Source organism: Panicum hallii, chromosome 5 (genome assembly GCF_002211085.1).
Source record: "Panicum hallii strain FIL2 chromosome 5, PHallii_v3.1, whole genome shotgun sequence".
NCBI classification, from domain to species: domain Eukaryota; kingdom Viridiplantae; phylum Streptophyta; class Magnoliopsida; order Poales; family Poaceae; genus Panicum; species Panicum hallii.
The window spans coordinates 5766441-5783629 of NC_038046.1; the positions used below are offsets into that span (position 1 = coordinate 5766441).

The 17189-nt window shown below is 50.0% G+C and overlaps 2 protein-coding genes across 2 annotated transcripts; one reads left to right on the forward strand and one right to left on the reverse strand.

Annotated features, from left to right (window-relative positions):
- Positions 1-294: 294 nt before the first annotated feature.
- LOC112893855 (probable protein S-acyltransferase 16) lies at positions 295-4922 on the forward strand. Its single transcript, XM_025961372.1, has 7 exons — positions 295-792; positions 1968-2060; positions 2148-2249; positions 2328-2402; positions 2512-2610; positions 2694-2789; positions 4467-4922. The coding sequence occupies exons 1-7, from the start codon at positions 520-522 to the stop codon at positions 4575-4577; spliced, it is 849 nt and encodes a 282-aa protein (XP_025817157.1). The 5' UTR covers positions 295-519; the 3' UTR covers positions 4578-4922.
- Positions 4923-13874: 8952 nt separating this feature from the next.
- LOC112891541 (putative laccase-5) lies at positions 13875-16463 on the reverse strand. The gene is made up of 6 exons (XM_025958430.1): positions 16285-16463; positions 16048-16199; positions 15709-15953; positions 15511-15639; positions 14448-15389; positions 13875-14329 (listed from the first exon to the last, which is right to left on the reverse strand). The coding sequence occupies exons 1-6, from the start codon at positions 16411-16413 to the stop codon at positions 14199-14201; spliced, it is 1728 nt and encodes a 575-aa protein (XP_025814215.1). The 5' UTR covers positions 16414-16463; the 3' UTR covers positions 13875-14198.
- Positions 16464-17189: the final 726 nt, after the last annotated feature.

The following is a 17189-nucleotide window of genomic DNA, read 5'->3' on the forward strand; positions in this document are numbered from 1 at the left end:
CAATTACATTTCTTGGGCAAATCACGACATGACGTCTAACGGTTGTAAGCAGATTTCTCTCTGTTTCATCCAACGTGTTCTTGGAGCAGTTTCTAGCGGAACATAAGATTAGCTTTGCCAAACAGTCTTTCAAAGAACCACTTTCAACCCCTGAGTGACTTCTATAAAAAAGATCAAAAGTAGGTGAAGGCATGAACCTGTACCAAACTGGTCCGGATTCCGGCTCCATCTCTGACATGATGGAGAGTTGGAGACGCGCGACCGGGCCGGGGCGTCCACGCGCCACCAACAACTCACTCGACCCGTCGGCGCCACGGCGATCAGCCGACCGCCACCCTCACCCCCGCGCCTTTCGCCCCAAGTGAAACACCAGCGCGGCAGCAAGCAAACCAATTCGCTCGCTTCCACCATAAAAAAAAATTCGCTCGCTTCCGGCGAGGGCTTCCTTTCCTCGGACGGAATGCCCTGCCCCCGCGGCCAGGCGGAGGAGGATCACTAGGCGGCCGCGGCGGGGCTCGGATGGGGCGGCCGGGGTACGTGACGGTGCCGATACTCACCGTGCTCGCCGCAATCGGGTACGTCTACTACACCACGGTGTTCCTCGCGATCCCCGCGTGGCTGGGGCTCACCACGGCCGCCGGGGTCGCCAACGCCACGGCCTTCACCGCGCTCGCCGCCGCCTGCGTCGCCACCTACGCCGTCGCCGTGTCGCGGGACCCGGGCCGCGTGCCGGCGTCCTTCGTGCCCGACGTCGAGGACGCCGAGAGCCCCATCCACGAGATCAAGCGAAAGGTACTTGCGCCTCTGTCTCCCTCCTCTGTCCGGACCATGGAACACTACAGATCTCGCGGGCGCCGCCGCGGCGTGCTGTGAAGTTTGGATCTATGTAGTCGAATGGTACTACCTGTTTGTCTCTGAGTCAGAGACTTCGGTATCAAAGTTGAGATCTTGGGTTTAGATTTCGGACTTCAACTGCAAGCAAGATCTGGTGAATTGGTAGTTCCGCGTGAGGTCCTTGCCTACTGGGCTACTGGACGTCTGGACCTCCTCAGCGATTGGATCTTTGCTCTGAATCCTTGCGCTGTCCACGGATCATCGATACTCGGTTTGAGCAAATGGAGCATCGATTTATGCATATTGCTCCAAGTGGGAACCTTATGTTGACCACGTGCATAGCTTTGGTGTTATGGTGTAGATCTAAGCATGAACACTAGTAACCCCGTACCAGGTGGAGTGTGCCAAGGGAGCTTTGGAAATTTACAATGACATAAGCGATGCATTATTCCAACCGCCATGTATTTTACAAGAAGAAATGACATCTTTTGCTATTGCTTTGAAAAGAATCATACTGATCAGTTAAGCTTTAAAAGGAAAATCAAATTATAGATCAATTCGAATCTCAGTACTCTAATTGTTTCCAGGACTTTTAGGAATTCATATCGATAATTGGGTATTGCCCATTAGGCCTGGAACAAGGTCTTGATTGTTGAATAACCAGTGTCATATTTTGGTTGAGTGCTCATGGAAGACAATGGAGTGCATTGTTTGTCTTTCCTTTTGCTTTCCATGTGGTTCAGTGGTTATAATTGTATTGCTGCTTAACTTTAATGATTGGTCAAGGTATATTCCGGTCCAGGAATTTGTGTACGGCTGCACGGCGATTGCCTGTGAATTGATTAAACACCACTTTTGGCACAGTATCTTGCTTGCCTGATCTTTTCTTCACAGCAATAAATCTGAAGCACAAAAGGGAAGAATCTGAATCAAATGCATTTCCTGGTGTTTTTATTTTGACATGAATGTGAAAAGGGAAGAATCTTTGTGACTGAATTTGATTAGTTGGAGTGCTAGATATCTTCATTGCAATACAGGGGACTGTGTGCTAATTTACACTGGAACATACCTTTGTTTATCTGCTGTATCCCCTTTTAACTGCTTATTGACATTTCGATGTATTATTATTGCAGGGTGGTGATTTGAGATACTGCCAAAAATGTTCCCACTATAAACCTCCTCGAGCGCACCATTGCCGTGTCTGCAAAAGATGCGTTCTGAGAATGGTAGTTACTATGACTAGTACTATGCGCAAGTCCGTTTTTTTCTGCTGCTGATTTTTTAACTGCAATTTCACAACTTTTTCTGTTCAGGACCACCACTGTATATGGATTAATAACTGTGTTGGGCACGAGAACTACAAAATCTTTCTAGTCTTCATTTTGTATGCTGTAATTGCATGCTTCTATTCTATGGTATGTGTTATTCTTTATTTTCTTGAGCAACCAAGTCTTCTCAAAGATTGTGCATAAAGTTATTCATGTTTACATCAGGTTCTGATTATAGGGGGTGCCATGCATTTGCCTAAAGATGAACAACCAGGCAGTGATTCTCCTAGAACATCTATTGTAAGTGGCCCTGGAAGGATGTTTCAGCTACCAGCAAATCAAACACCAACTGAAATTCTCGTTTCAAGTTATATTTGATTAAGTAATATAGGTGTTATATATTGTACAGATTGTTTGCGGGGTCCTTCTATGTCCTTTAGCTTTGGCACTGATCGTCCTATTGGGTTGGCATGTTTACCTCATCTTACACAACAAAACTACTATTGAGGTTTGAGAAACAGGATCACTTGTCTTTGAGAATATTATTGTTTGTAGATGTTGTGTAATGGTAGTTGCATTGTTGATTTGCAGTACCATGAAGGAGTTAGAGCTATGTGGTTGGCTGAAAAGGCGGGAAACCTTTATCATCATCCTTATAACCTTGGAATCTATGAGAACCTTGTTTCGGTGAGAACTATTTTCCATACTTCTTTTTTAGAACCTTCCCCGCAGAATCAGACTAAGTGCATTGGTCCATCAACTTTTAAGAGGGTGTTACTTAGGTCCATCAACTTCGAAATTGAATTTCTGGGTACTTGTAATTTATGTCACTTAGGTCCACAAACTCTGAAAGTCCATTTCTAGGTCCATAAACTTGTAAGTTGTGTCACCTAGATCCATACCCCTCCACCTAGCCTTCTGTCAAGGGCGTTCGTGCCCAAGGACGGCGGCCCTCGACTACGGAGTTCGTAGTCTCGATCCGTGGTCACCGGCAGGGTTATACCCCCACGCCGTCGATCGTCGTCAGCCGGGTTATACCCCCTAGCTACCGGCTTAGGGAAATAGAGAGAGGAGATTAGATGGTTGATAATTGCCTTCCCCTTCAAGGTGCGATTACAGATATATATGGCCTACGGCCCAACTAATCTTGGAGTAACAATCTCCACAAATCAAGGAACTAAAAATAGAAACAGATCTCCTTCCTTCCTAGCCACTGGTGGAGCCGGCGCCTGGCATGTCCCCATGCGTGGTCTTTGCATGCTGCTCGGCACGCTCCTAGGCACGGCGCACGTCACGGGTTCGGCGACGCCTAGTGTACGTGCGCCCGAACATGACACCTTCATGTATTGATATCGCACCAATATGAATCTACACGGTGCCCGCACGCTGCTAGAGTTTCGCCAGAAGGGTCAAATTTGAGCTCCGATTTCGAATCAAGTGCAGGTAGAGGAGAGAGGAGGGCTGAAAGACTTATCTTTGAGGTTATTGACATGTATTAGGATTCAAAGGGGGGCTTACGGACTGCCATTGGTGAGTTTTGGAGCTTAGATCTAGATATGACCTTGTAATATGGGTGGAGAGGAGGGGTGATGGCTTGGGAAAGGTGGAGGAGGTCATAGAGGGACTCAACAACATGTGTACCGTGATAGGGGATATTGTATCCTCCGTGACGCGGGTGGCCGGATACGGTGGCGCCAGGTGTTGTGGCGGAAAAATCTTATGATGACGTTAGACTTGGGTCAACCCAGAGTGGTTCTCGGTGAGGGGTTGAAAGATATTCATGGACAACAATATCGGAGGCGACCTTTGTGGGCGTGTCTGTAGCCGCACAACTGCTTATGGATGAAGTTCATGGACCTAAAAATGCACTTTCGGAGTTTATGGATCTAGGTTTTCAAAGTTTATGGACCTAACTGACACAAATTACAAGTTGATGGACCTAAAAATACACTTTTGGAGTTCGTGGGCCTAAATGACACATCCTTACAAGTTGGTGGACCTCTGATGCATTTTACTCATAACTAAATATTCTAACTTTGATTTAATTATATTGTATAAAGAATCTTTGTCCGGATTGAAGATGCTAGACAGATACCATTAGTATTGTCTTCTCTATCTAGCTTGGGCAGTTTTCTATCTGTCTATTCAAAGGATTAAATGAAGTCAGGCCATTTTCCAGATTATTGCTTATATTTAGCCTTATCTTTGACGGTGTTTACATCATTTTTCACATTAACCATTTCATTACTGAGATTTTCATATTAACCTTGAGTTACAAATATACTATTGAAATCGTTGGTTCATTGCTTGAGGGAACATTTATTTATCACACGCCTTCCAACATTTTTTATCTTTCTTATACAGGTACTAGGTCCTAATATGCTCTGCTGGCTTTGCCCAATATCAAGGAACATTGGAAACGGTGTTCGTTTCCGCACATCATATGACATTCCGCCAGCGACATCACCAATGTGATGCAAACCAGATGTCTACAAGTGGTAGATGCGCTATTCTTTTGCAGAGTGTGCTGCAATGGGAAAATGTGTTTAGGATACTTCAAGAAACAAGAAGAGGAGCTATGCTGTCCTTTAAGCCTCGTGGGATCAATCGCTAATTAGGATTTAGGAAGTCTAACTTAGATTTTTCTTGCATTTTTGTTAGACATGCTTGATCAAAGAAGTCATTATTGCTTGTGCAGTAATCTACAGCGGGTTGTACTATAATACAAAAAAAAAGAACAGTCTGAACTCAAGGCTGGTCTGTTGTAAAGCTATACTAAACTGTTATTTTCTGAAGTTCAATGTTCTTTTTGTCCGATCATACATCGTAGTCAACGATCAACCAAGACTGCCTGTATAGAGTTAGCTGTTCAGAAATTATATCTATCTGCATTTACAATATGTACGTACTCCTAACTACTTTATAACCTGCAACCAATTGTTCAGACTCAGGCTGCTTTGGTCGCTGTACAGCAATCATGTGGAATTTGAATTTCTAGTTTAGCCTGAAGCTACTATATTGACAGTACGAGCACGGGGCACTTGTTAGATGTGCCGCCATGCCTGGGTTCCTGCATGTTCATGGCTATACAGTTCCACTCCACAGCTCGTCTGGCAACAAAACCTTGGGAATGACCCTGCAGAGTAATCGTCTGGCACAGCATTACAGTCAATGCAAGAGTGGACTGGCAAATCACTCCTGCATTGGCTGAACCCCTGCGCCAGCGCCAGAATAGTCTGCAGACGTACTCGGCGGTAGACCGTAAAGCAGTGCTTCAGTTGACGCAGAGTTTTTTTTTTTACAGCAGAGACGCGCGTAAATTCCGCAGACTGATAGACCATTCGAGAACTTTGAACAGTCTTGTGCAGATGCAAAGATACAGATGACGATTAGAGAAAATATGCAAAGCAGCAGAAGGTGTTTTGAAAGATCCATCTATTCGCCACTGCATGTTTTTATTCTGTCATTTGCATTACATTTCAAGACCTATGCTTCGTACTCATCGGTCGCGAGGATAGCTGTAGAACCTTCAGATAGCCTTCCCCTTATCGATGGTATCACTCTGCACCTTTTCATGTGTTCCCTCCGTTCTAAATTAGATTATCTACATATATAATTATGTCTGGATACATATCAAAATTTATATATCTATATTTGTCAAAACGACCTACAATTAGAAACGGAAGGAGTAGACATCAGTTTCCCGTGCAATCAAGCATTGTTCCCTGATGGGAAATTCCGAAATGGCACTAAACCATCCTAGATCGGTGCCATGCTAAAGCACTGTTGGTTTTTGATAAAAACATACAGAAATGATAGTATATAAGCGTAAAATATATACCACCAATTCTTTGAAAAAAAATACCATCCCAAGTCACTTGATGGAATACTGAAATGCTACTAATCTTTTTTCTTTGAAACCATAAATGCTATTACTAAATTGACCAGCGGTTCGTGGCAGCAAATAAAGTAGTGCAGTTAGTTCTATGATTTGCTGGACTATACAAGCCTAGCAACTTGTATACCTTTGCAGTTCATTACGAAGGCACGCTTGCTGAGAATGGCCAGGTCCTCGACACTACTCACGAAGACAACTGTACAGAAAACTGCTGCTTTGTCAAATTCTTTTGTTTCCTGTGCTCGTTCAGTTCTCAAATAACGGCTGCATCTTCATCAGACACAGACAGACATGCGCTCAGTTAAGGATTCAGAACATGCTTTTAGAAAAAGGATTCAGAACACACGCAAATGTGAAGGTGGGACCCGATCAAGCAATTAATAGTTTACCTTAGTTTTCCTCCGGTGGAAGAGGAGATCGTTCGTCGTCTGCTTCTTCTTCCTCGGCGAGCTGCTCGAGCACGGGCAGAAAAGGGATCCAGGATATCCGATCGCGTGGGAAGCATGTTTCGCTAAATCCTTCGTTCCTAGAGACGCACTAGGCGACACTTGCAGACATTCCTGTGCAGCGATGATTTATTTTAAGGGAAAATTGTGGGCAATTCTCGTGGCGATTCGGCGCTCGTTTTGGGCTGATGAGGTGTATGTGTAGGTGTAAAGCCAAACTAGTAGTAGTAGTAGTGCAGTGGAGCGTGAAGCTGCTTATCCGATTGTTTGCACAATTCCTTTTTCCCAACCCAAGCAGAAGAGCTGCATTCCTTTAACACTAGCCTACCAATCTGTGCACACGGACTAATTAAAATTAATATAAAAAATTTTATATCTAATAATTATAATTATCTATTATATATTCTAACATATACTCTAAAATAAATATTTATTATTATCTAGTTGAAATAGATTTCATTTTGCATCATACCTCCATGTGTGTTTGATATATATTTAATTGAACCATTTGTCTATGAATTGGTTTTTTATCTCTTCACACATACATAAATATATGGTGACACATATTGTGGGTAGTATTTTTATATAAAAAATGCAAGAACAATATAGCCTTTTGTCTCAAGCAAGTTGGGTAAGCATTTTTATATGAACAATAATATAAATAATATATTAATAATGATAGAAATAGTAATTTTAGAATTTTATATTGGTGTACTTTAATATTTTATTATAATTATATAATTTAGATTCAGATTTAGGGGTTATTTTAAATTTTAATAATAATATAATTTGATAATTTATATGCGAATCTATGGGTTATTTGCATTATTTTAGTAATTTGCACGAAGATTAGGGGCTTACTTTATTTTTTCTTATAATGGCAGAGGTTGGTAATTTAGATACATGTTTAGAGGTTATTTTAGTTTATTTTCATACTAGCAAAGGTGGGTAATTTATTAGAAAAGATAACGGATCCAATAATTATTATAATTAGAGTTGTCGGATTGATGGCCAGATGTTTCTGATTTTTTAAAAAAATTTAATTCTTTTTATTTTTTAAAAGTGTTCTAATAGCTTCACGTGGAGACATAAAAAAGCATCCAATTAGTAATAATAAAATATATAAACCAAAATATGATTATCAAAACTAAAATATTTGCATACATATGCATAAGATCTGCAATTGGTGGCTGCTCTCGGAAATATTTAAGACACTATTAATTCAAAAAAAAAGATCTTGTACACGCTTGCACCCAAACAGTACATGTCGGATACGGATACGGATGAACTCTCCGGAAGGACCGGCTTTGAGGTACAGGCCAGAGAGGGCATCCATCCAGAAGCCGTATGCAGGCGGCCGTGCTGAGCCTGAGCTCTGCGGGCTTTGCATCGAGGCAGCGCGCGGCGGTGGGGGTCCGGCCGCCGCGCGTCCTCTGCTGGCTTACACCCGGTTACCTGCAAGGGCCTAGGGCGCGAGGACACGCCCCGCCATAGGGGGAGTCATCGCAGGACCACTGCCATGCCACTGCGCGCCGGTGCTGATGATCCTGCGCTGCGCTGCATGCGAGCGTTCGTAGCTTGGCAGCGAGCATGGGGTCCCCTGGCATCTTCAGCGCCGATCGATCGATCGATCGGTGCTGGCCCGCTGGGCGCTCAAATGAGCCCGCTCCTCCGATCCGATGCAAGAGGAGCAGCGTGTTGTTAGTTTAAGGATGAGGAACGGCAGAGCAAGAGGGAGAAGCATGGGCAGGGGAATGTGCATGACAGGGATGCAAAACTGGTGCAGTATCTATACGCCATAGGCCACAGCTAGACCTCCTCCCGAAAAAATGAATCTCACCTGCCGATGACAGAGCTCATAGCAGTCACAACCCACAAGCATGGCGACGCTGTGCTACTTGGAAAAATAGTATTTTAGTCTCTCAACTTTAATTCGAATGTCAAGTTCATTCCTTAGTTTTTTAAATAAGTTAATATAGTTTATCAATTTTTATTTTTATCAAACTCATCCTCACGCTGATGTTATATTCCTAATAACATAATATTGTGCAAAAAGTTCTCTTTGGCCTTGGCTCCTTCTCTTTCTAAATTTATTTAGGAGATGAACATCACAAGGTGTTAAATTTGGAATTTACGCATGCATCCTATTGTATTGTAGACTCATGGAGAGTAAAATTAAATCTACTTTGCATAACTACATACTAGCATATAAAATGTCTTCAAAAAGTTGAGCGAACAGGGGCACTAAATTGAGGAGGGAAAACTAAGGAGAACTTTTCCATTTATCTCACGTTATTATGGAGCATAACATCAGTGCAACGATGAGCTTGATCTCAAAATAAAGTTGAAAACTATATTGGTTAATTTAAAAGTTGAGGTACAACTTGACTCTCGGGGTAAAATTGAGAGAACAAAATGCACATTTTGCCTTCAGTTAATATTGGAAGCCTTGATGAACTCATGAACAGTGGGTTGGGGTGCTTGGGGTAGAGGTCGTGGTAGCCTTCTCGCATCGTGGATGAAGACCGAGGCCTGGGAGCGAGAGGGATTGCAAGGACACTGCGCGACCAATCGGTCCAAGTGGGAGGGGGGCGATGGCGTGCAGTCCACAGCGGGGCGCAGGCGCGCTCAGATACGGAGGCGTCGTTTTGGGAGTAAATTATGCAGCGCGTCAGCACACCCCGGCCTCGGGAGTCCGCCAGCAACGTCTCCTCGGCGCAGAATGGTCGTGTAGCAGCAGCGGCTGGGCTGCCCCTCTTCGATGTTACTGTTACATTACAGTAACTACTGAAAAAACCCTCCAAGGTAGCACCAACCGGCCTATCGAGCATGCTGGCTGCATGCGTACAGAATTACAGATGCAGCCTGCACACAGGCTCGACGACTGTAACGATTGTGCTGCTCCAGCCGTGGAAATGGTGATCAGTGATCGGACACGTTTGCCAGGCAGTGGTGGTGGAGGGTGGTAATGTCCTGCCCGCTTTTTCAGGATTACACGGATTGCAGAATAGAAAAGCGCAAAGAACGAGGAGAGCAACAGTCAAGCAGTACCATCGCTTCACCGCACTCCTACGAGGAATCACCGCATGGAGGAGCCCCAACAGAGGCTGGGACTTGGGAGAAAGGGAGTTGCTTGGGAGCAGACGCAACAAGCCATGAGCTCCTGAGGAATTTCACAAGTCAGCTCCTCTGTATTAGACGCGCTCACATCTCATCTATCGAGGACTCAACAGAATGCACGGTGCGGTGATCATCGGATCCAAGCAGTACCATAGCTCTGCTGGTAGCTCTTAAGAAACTGGAGGGCAAAAAGGAAACAAGAGAGGAAACTGAAAAAGAAAAAAAAATCTCTCCTTTTTACACATGGCTCTTAGTTCCTCCTAACGTAGGCGATCGATCGGCCTTGTTGGTCTGCTGCTGCGGCACCGCGGCGGCGGCGGCCCTCCTCGCCTCATCAGGCATACTCGCGCCAGCACACCAGCATCGTGACGCAGCGGCGCATGATGTAGAACCGCGCGCGCTGCTCCTTGACGAGCCGCGCGCACCGCCCGGAGAAGGACCGGCCCTTGCCGTCGCCGCGCACGCCCATGGCGCCCTTGCCGCCGCCCCGCTTCCTGAACAGCCGGCTGCACGTCTTCTCCTCGGCCGCGAAGAGCTCCATGGAGGGCGTCTCCTTCGTTCTCGCCGACGAAGAGGATGATAGGTGTTAGGTGACGGATGGAACGGGAGAGATGACCACTTGAGTGAGAATGTGAGATGAGTGAGTGAACTGACTGTAAGATCTGAGAAGCTCTTGTATGCGGAGGAAGCGCATAGCCGGTTATATAGTGCCTTGGAGCTACTGCCTACTGGTGGTCTCTGGTGTGTGCTTGTAGGGTCCCTCCAAGAGAAAAAAAAGGACCCACTTGATGTTTTTCTACGTTTTCTTCAAAAAAAATGTTTTTCTATGGGTGATGCAGGCGTTTTGCTGTTCGAAGCTCACCTCGCTTATAATATAATTTTCTATGTCTGCAGCCATTCTGACCTCGGCGGTGCACCGAAGGGAACCCTACTATCTTGCTCTGCATTTTTATTGTAACTTAGTAGTAGAGGCCCCTCGTCCCCATGGGGACAATTTTTCTCACATGGCTCGCCGCATTGCCATGCTGCCATCCTTTTCTCTTTTTTTTTCGCGAGCGCTTGGACTTGGAGGAGCAAAGCAAACTGTTGGAGAAATGACAAGCCTGCAGGTTTAGGTGACCGTCACTTCCAACATTTTGTAAGCAAGAACCACCCAATCAAAGTTGTTTTTTTGTCTCGAAAAGCAGCAGGGAATGAACAGTGAATTTGACTCGCGAAGCCAGTAGCCAGAGACGCATGGCGTCATGGCGAGCTCGCGCATGCGGCGTGCAAATATTCAAACCTTCAGACATGGAGCAGCCCCCACATGCACACGGAGACGCACGGGCAGTGCAGAACTGCAGAGCAGCTGGTGCCCCTGCGCCCCCGCCCGGCCGCCCCGGGCCCCCGTGGGCCGCCCCCGGCCCGTGCGTGAGGTCAAAAGCTCCCGGCGCCCCAAAACTCTTTCGCTCCAAATGGGTAAAGCCACGCCCCGCAGCTCGCCCGCGCGCGCGCACGGCAGCGCGCGCGATTCCTCCGCTCCTCCCTTGAGCGCGGCCACGGCCGTCTCGCGCGTCGCTTCGCGACGGGGCTCGCCGCCGTACGTGACTACGTGGGGCGGTGGCGGGTGGGGGTGCGCGCGCGCGAACGAGCCGTGGGGGCGGGCCGGCAGCCGAGGCCGAGCCGAGCGGCGTCAGCTTTACACTGTAGCGCGCGAACCGAGCTGGCACGGCAGCGAGGCGGCAGACTAGCGCCGGTGGTGGACGTGGACCGGGCGGAGGGTGGTGTGGGGTTGGGGGGGGGGGGGGGGGGGCGCTCCCGCTCCCGGCCGCGCTCGCCCGGCTCGGCTACAGGCGGCCGGGGGGCGCAGAGGCGCAGCGCAGTCCTCCGACCCTCCCCCTCGTCCTCCACCTCGGGAAGCTGGCGATGGACGGGCTGTCGGCCACCCTGGCCACAGCGCAGCCCGGGGCGGGTCCCGCGCGCTCGCGCTACGCTACATGGTGGCGTGGCGTCGTCGTCGTCCGGTCAGAAACAACAGCGTACCGCACCTGCCTGACCGGCTCGATCCATCCGCTCGTATCATATGCGGGCTCGTCCTGCTCTGTTCGTTGTCCGAAATGGCAGCAGCGCACCTAGTCCCATTCCCATCAGCCATTTTTTTCCCCGGTCCAAGGAGGAGGAGGAAGACAGGATAGCTGCTGGCTGCTGCATGGGGCACAGCTATGGTCCGCCATGTGAATATGTGATGGCTGGTGAGATGATGAGATCCATATCCATCCAGCCAGAGGAGCTCGCCGAGAGAGATGATCAATGATTAAGGCCAGATTGGGCCAAACGGGTATGATGGTTTGCCGCTGCCGAGTGGACCGGTCAAACACGGAACACGCCTGCGGCCTGGCCCACGATTCCCGATTTTCTCTCCCCCTTTGCCTGTTCTTTCCCTGAGGAAACAAAAAACATGGCCAACACAAAAAGAAAAAAAAGGTCAAGTGCCTCCGCTCGTGGAGCCATGCATGACCCGGAGATGGATTGAAACCGAGAGGAGAGCATGCAGTTTTGAGAGTTCTTTCGCCGGAGAAGTGGAGATAGTGGCCTGCCCCCCCTGACGTGCTTGTCCCTGACGCCGATCAGCGCCATTTGTGGAGGGCTGGAGGCGCCTGTCTTCTCTGACCTACTGCTCTCCGTACGGACGCACTGTGCGGCGCGTCACCCCTCGCCCCCATCTAATAACCCTGTCATTTCCCGCATCACGTCGATCAGGCTACGCTACCAGAGGATCCAGGGCAGGCCCTCCCATATGGGAAAAATACCAGGAAGCTACGCGCGCGTACGTGCACGCGAAACGACCGGGCATGGGACCGCCAGCGCCACGGCACAGTGGTGCCCGTTCCCTGTGCGAGTGCGCACCTGTAACCTCTGGCAGGTGCACACGTCTCTGGGTCAGAACGCACAGTGCGTGCGCGAGGGCCCGGCCGACGAGAGGGCGCGCAGGATACACGCGTGGCATGCTCCAGCTTCCAGCAGCCGCGTGCTGTACCGCCTGATGGGAGCACCACACACTCTACAGTGTCACTGTGCGTCAGCATATAGCATTGCAGCTAGCAGGGCGATGTGTTGGGTCTCAGCTCAGCTGCGACCGACCGCCGACGACATGGCCCAGCGATCGATCGGGCGGTGTTTCCCGGCAGCGCTCCGCGTCTCCCTTTGCAACTCTCTCTCTCTCGGGGCCGGGGGAGAAAGAAGCAGCGCCCGCGGCGAACAGCTTGCGCAGCTACACGCGCGACGGTGCCTTCAGAATATTGCCCGGAAAGCGACGGGCAACGAGTCCCTGTCTGCCATGTCGTGCTGCTTGCTTGCGTTGCGTCCGTTCGTCAGCGAAAGAAAACTCTGAAAGACATGGCGCGGTAGCTCGAGCCTGCCGTCATACGCACCAAGAGATGATGATCCCGTAGAATACAAGTGAAGGAATTGCTCATGTTGGTCGATCGGGCTGCTTGCTTTTGTGTTCCTTTGACCTGCGGTATTAGCGTGTTACAGGCTTACAGCCAGTGCTTAGGTGAAACCACCCAATCGAATCCTCGCTTTACTCGATCACGCCGGCACGTATCAGGCTCCTCGTGCTGCCTTTGCTCCCAAGTGTGTGCGCCATCATTTCTAGGTGCGAGCATGTTCGCTCCTTCGAATTCCTACGCTTCCGAGTTCCGACGTGGCCTGAAGCCCTCTGAACCTTGCATTGAGCATGGCAAGACGGTGCCGAGTCGCCGAGCCCCGCAGGCAGACAGCAGCTTGATGCCTGGTGATTTATTCGCTCTAGATTCTAATCGGAAGGCATGTGATCCCTCTGCAAACCATCTGTGCTTGTTCTAGCCACAATAGGCTTTCACTGTCACGGTGCTATTAGGTTTTGTCCGCTGAGTATCCTACGAACTAGCCTAAAATTTGTAACCTGGTGAAGGGGTGTACGGGGAGGAGTAACATGTGGAACCGTTTGCCAAGGCATAAGATGCGGCGTAGGGGCTAACATTAGCGATCAACGACAACGGCAGCAGACTGATGGGGTCTGTATGGTTGTATACAAGCTCAGCAGCTTCTTTTTTTTTTTGTGCCGCTGTGCACTGCTACAAGACAAGGTGTGTGTTAATTAATGGCCCCATACTGCGTAGCTTTTGTCGAGGTAGCTCTGATATACTTAAAACAGGGTAGGCTAGCATTGGCAATTTGCCGCATGCTTTTTTCAGTCGCATGATGTTCATGTACGCCGACTGTTCAGTTAGTGCCAACTTTCTGGTGGCAGAACAATTCAGTACCGGACAATGTACAGAGATACACTGTACAGAAAGAATAGAGACCAGAATAAAGGTATCAACACACAGGTCATTACAGGTTTACATACTGACATCATTGCTGCATTCGAGCGTGTACACACGCCAACGGTGAATGTTCAGAAAATGGTTAAAACAAAAGATTAACAACGGCAGAAGTTACATCTTATTCTGTTTCAAAAGAGGGATTAAGCGGAGGGAAGAACCCCATCCGCTTGCCGCAAAATCGGCACACAGCAATTAAATAGTCCAAACCAATGCAAATTGTTTCAAACATGGTAAGAGAATACGCAGGCATGCACCAAAACCTTCCGGCAAATGCGATCGGTCACTAGCATTTCGGAAGATCGGACGGCGGCGGTAGCATCTTCTGGTTCGGCAGCGGGCCGTCGTTGACGAGCCACGCCATGGACAGGCCCCAGCTCAAGTGAACGTCGAAGTGGCAGTGCATGAGCCACACACCTGTCACATGCACCGAGTCAACGCTAGTCAGAGCACGGCCAACGAAAGTCAACCCAAGCTGAGCAATTGAGCATGCATGTCGATTCGCCGATGGATGGGCGTAAAGGTAATTAATTACCCGGGTTGTCAGCGAGGAAGCGGACGGCGACCCAGCCGGCGGTGGGCACGCTGATGGTGTTCCTCTCGACGGGGTCGGCGAGGTTGTACCTGGGCGGGTCGTTGACCGGGTCGAAGTTGCCGAACCCCTCCCCGACGACGAAGAAGTTGTAGCCGTGCAGGTGCAGCGGGTGGCTCTCGGCGCCCTGGATGCTCGTCCCCTGCAGCACCAGCTCCACGGAGGTGTTGAACCTGAGCGGCACCACCCGCGTGCCGTGTTGCACGAACGTGTTGTTCGGCGGCGTGCCCGTATAGTTGAACGGGTGCGGCGGGGTCGTGGGGAAGTTGGCCAGCAGCACGCCGGCGTAGCGCCGCTGGTAGTGCGCCTCCAGGAGCGCCGTCCGGGGCCGGAAGAAGGAATTGTTGTTGATGGAGGCCGCGAACTTGGTGCCGTTGGGGCCCTGGCACGTCTGGTTGGACGGGCACGGGTCCGTGCCCAAGCCGACGGTGAAGAGCAGGTGCCGGTCCACCGCCAGCGGCACGCGCGCCGGATACTGCGCGCTGGCGAGGCTGCGGAAGTTGCGGGAGAAGTTGGTCACCGCGCCGGTGTCGTTGTACAGCGGCAGGGCCGGCAGGGGGAGGTTCCCGGCCGGCGCCGGGGCGTACTCGAGGACGGCCACGGCGGTGGTGTTGTCGAACGTGCCCTGGGTGTTGGTGTAGGGCGAGATGGCCATGGCGTACGCCGGGGAGGCCGGGTTCGAGGCCGTCGTAAGGAGCACGTTCATGGTCTGCCCCGGCGAGATGACGAGCGTCTGGACGGTGAACGGCTTGACGTAATTGGCGTCCGCCTCCACGACGGTGAGGGTGTGGTTGGCGATGCCGAAGAAGAGCTCGTCGTTGAGCGCGGAGTTGATGAGCCGGAGCATGTACGTCCTCCCGGGCTTCACCTTCAGCTTGTACGTGTCTGATAGCACGTGGAGCAGCAATTCAATTCGTTGCGATCATTTTGGCCCAACGCAAATCCAGGATTTTTAGATTTTTAGCCTTTTTAGATTTTTAGCCATGATGGGAAAGGGAAAATGTACCTTGGGCTGAGCAGTTGTATGTTGGGCCTGGAAGCCCATTGAAGGTGTAAGCATCGGAGACATTCGGGCCACCGCCAGTCTGCAAGGCCTGGTTGATGACCGCCTCCGTGTCCGCGTTGAACCACTCACCTGCCAATTTTTCACACGCTCAGGATTGCCCAATGGCTCAAGTTAATCCATGGACGAGCCTTAGCTTACCGAAGAGGATGGGCACCTCCTTGTAGGGTCGCGGGAACGGGTACCCCTCGGCGCGCTTGGGGAGGATGACGAGCGGGCCGTAGAGGTGGACGCGCAGCCAGGAGAAGTGCGCGTGCCACCACAGCGTCCCGCGCTGCCCCGTCACGGTGAAGTCGTACACGTAGCTCTGCCCGCCCTGGATCGGGCACTGCGTGATGTACGACGGCCCGTCCGCCCACCCGTTGCGCAGCTGCCGGACGCCGTGCCTGCATTCATCCGGTCGTCCACGTACGCAGGTCAGCCGCCGCCGCCGGCGAATGCCACCGGTCGATCGACCTCGGTGTCTGGTCTTCCTCTTACCAGTGGAACGAGACATTGTAGTTGATGTGGTTGTGGACCTTGACCACGAGGCGGTCGCCTTCCCGCACGGTCAGCTTCGGCCCCGGGAACTGCCCGTTCACCGTCGGGATGCTCTTCGTCACGCACAGCCGCGTCACATTCGTCATCCGCACCTGCGCACAGATCAAAACCACATGCATGGGTGAGCGCACCTGCATAGTATAAGACCGCACGGTCCGATGCTCGTCGTGTGCGTACGTTGAACGTGTAGTAGTGGGTGTCGCCGGCGGCGAGGCCCGGCAGGGCGAGCAGGACGGCGGCGGCGAAGGCGATGAAGGGGCATGCGGAGGCGGCGTGCCCTCGCCGGAGACCATGGCGAGCGCCCATCCTGATGACGGACCTCCGCCCTCTCGTGTTGTGTTTGCGCTTCGAAGCAAGTGAAGTGGCGCACACTTCGGTAGCGAATGAGTGCGCGGTCTATATAGGCGCCATGATGGCCGCCGGCGGGGTTCGTGGCCTGCATGGTAGGAGGTCACAGCGCGGTGGTGGTTGGCCTGCTAGTTGGTGGAGGAAAATAGAAAAACTTGTCGATGGGCCACTGGTTCGTCGCTCCTTCTTTAGCTCCGGCAGCAGGGCCAGGCCCTGTATGGGATTCGCATGTCACCTGTGGGTTTGGTCGAGGTGAACCCTCTTCATTTTATCAGGTACGTTTCTTATAAACCAGCTCGTAGTTGATCTGAAAATAAATAAAAAACAACAAATGAACCCATGCACTAGCTGGGAACAGATAAAATGGACTCAGGACGGATATAAAGAGTTGCAGTTTTTTTTTTTGAGCAATTGGGCAGGTGCTCTGCCTTTTCATTATAGTAGAAGCAGAGTTACAGTTTGGAAACAATGTCATTCCAAGTCCACTTTTCACTGATTAAACAATTGTTACATGGCACACTGTATGGTGGACGGTTAATTATTTCGGAGAAGACATCATTCCAAGAAGGTGAAGTATCAATTCCTAATTGGAACATGGAACACTCGCTTTAAGTTGACCTTTTCTGTCAGCTTGCAAGAAACTCCACGTGACGCCTTTCTTATCACAGATCAACTCCCAGTCCTGTTTACCCCTTCTTCTGCATGCACCTTTTATTTTGTCCATTTATCCGTGT

Bases quoted from the DNA above. Each gene is read 5' to 3' on its own strand.
- LOC112893855 (XM_025961372.1), top strand. From the start codon at position 520: ATGGGGCGGCCGGGGTACGTGACGGTGCCGATACTCACCGTGCTCGCC. The intron at 793-1,967 runs GTACTTGCGCCT...TTATTATTGCAG, and splicing joins TCCACGAGATCAAGCGAAAG to GGTGGTGATTTGAGATACTG. The intron at 2,790-4,466 runs GTGAGAACTATT...TTTCTTATACAG, and splicing joins TCTATGAGAACCTTGTTTCG to GTACTAGGTCCTAATATGCT.
- LOC112891541 (XM_025958430.1), bottom strand. From the start codon at position 16,413: ATGGGCGCTCGCCATGGTCTCCGGCGAGGGCACGCCGCCTCCGCATGC. The intron at 16,200-16,284 runs GTACGCACACGA...ATCTGTGCGCAG, and splicing joins CCCACTACTACACGTTCAAC to GTGCGGATGACGAATGTGAC. The intron at 15,390-15,510 runs GTACATTTTCCC...ACGTGCTATCAG, and splicing joins ATACAACTGCTCAGCCCAAG to ACACGTACAAGCTGAAGGTG.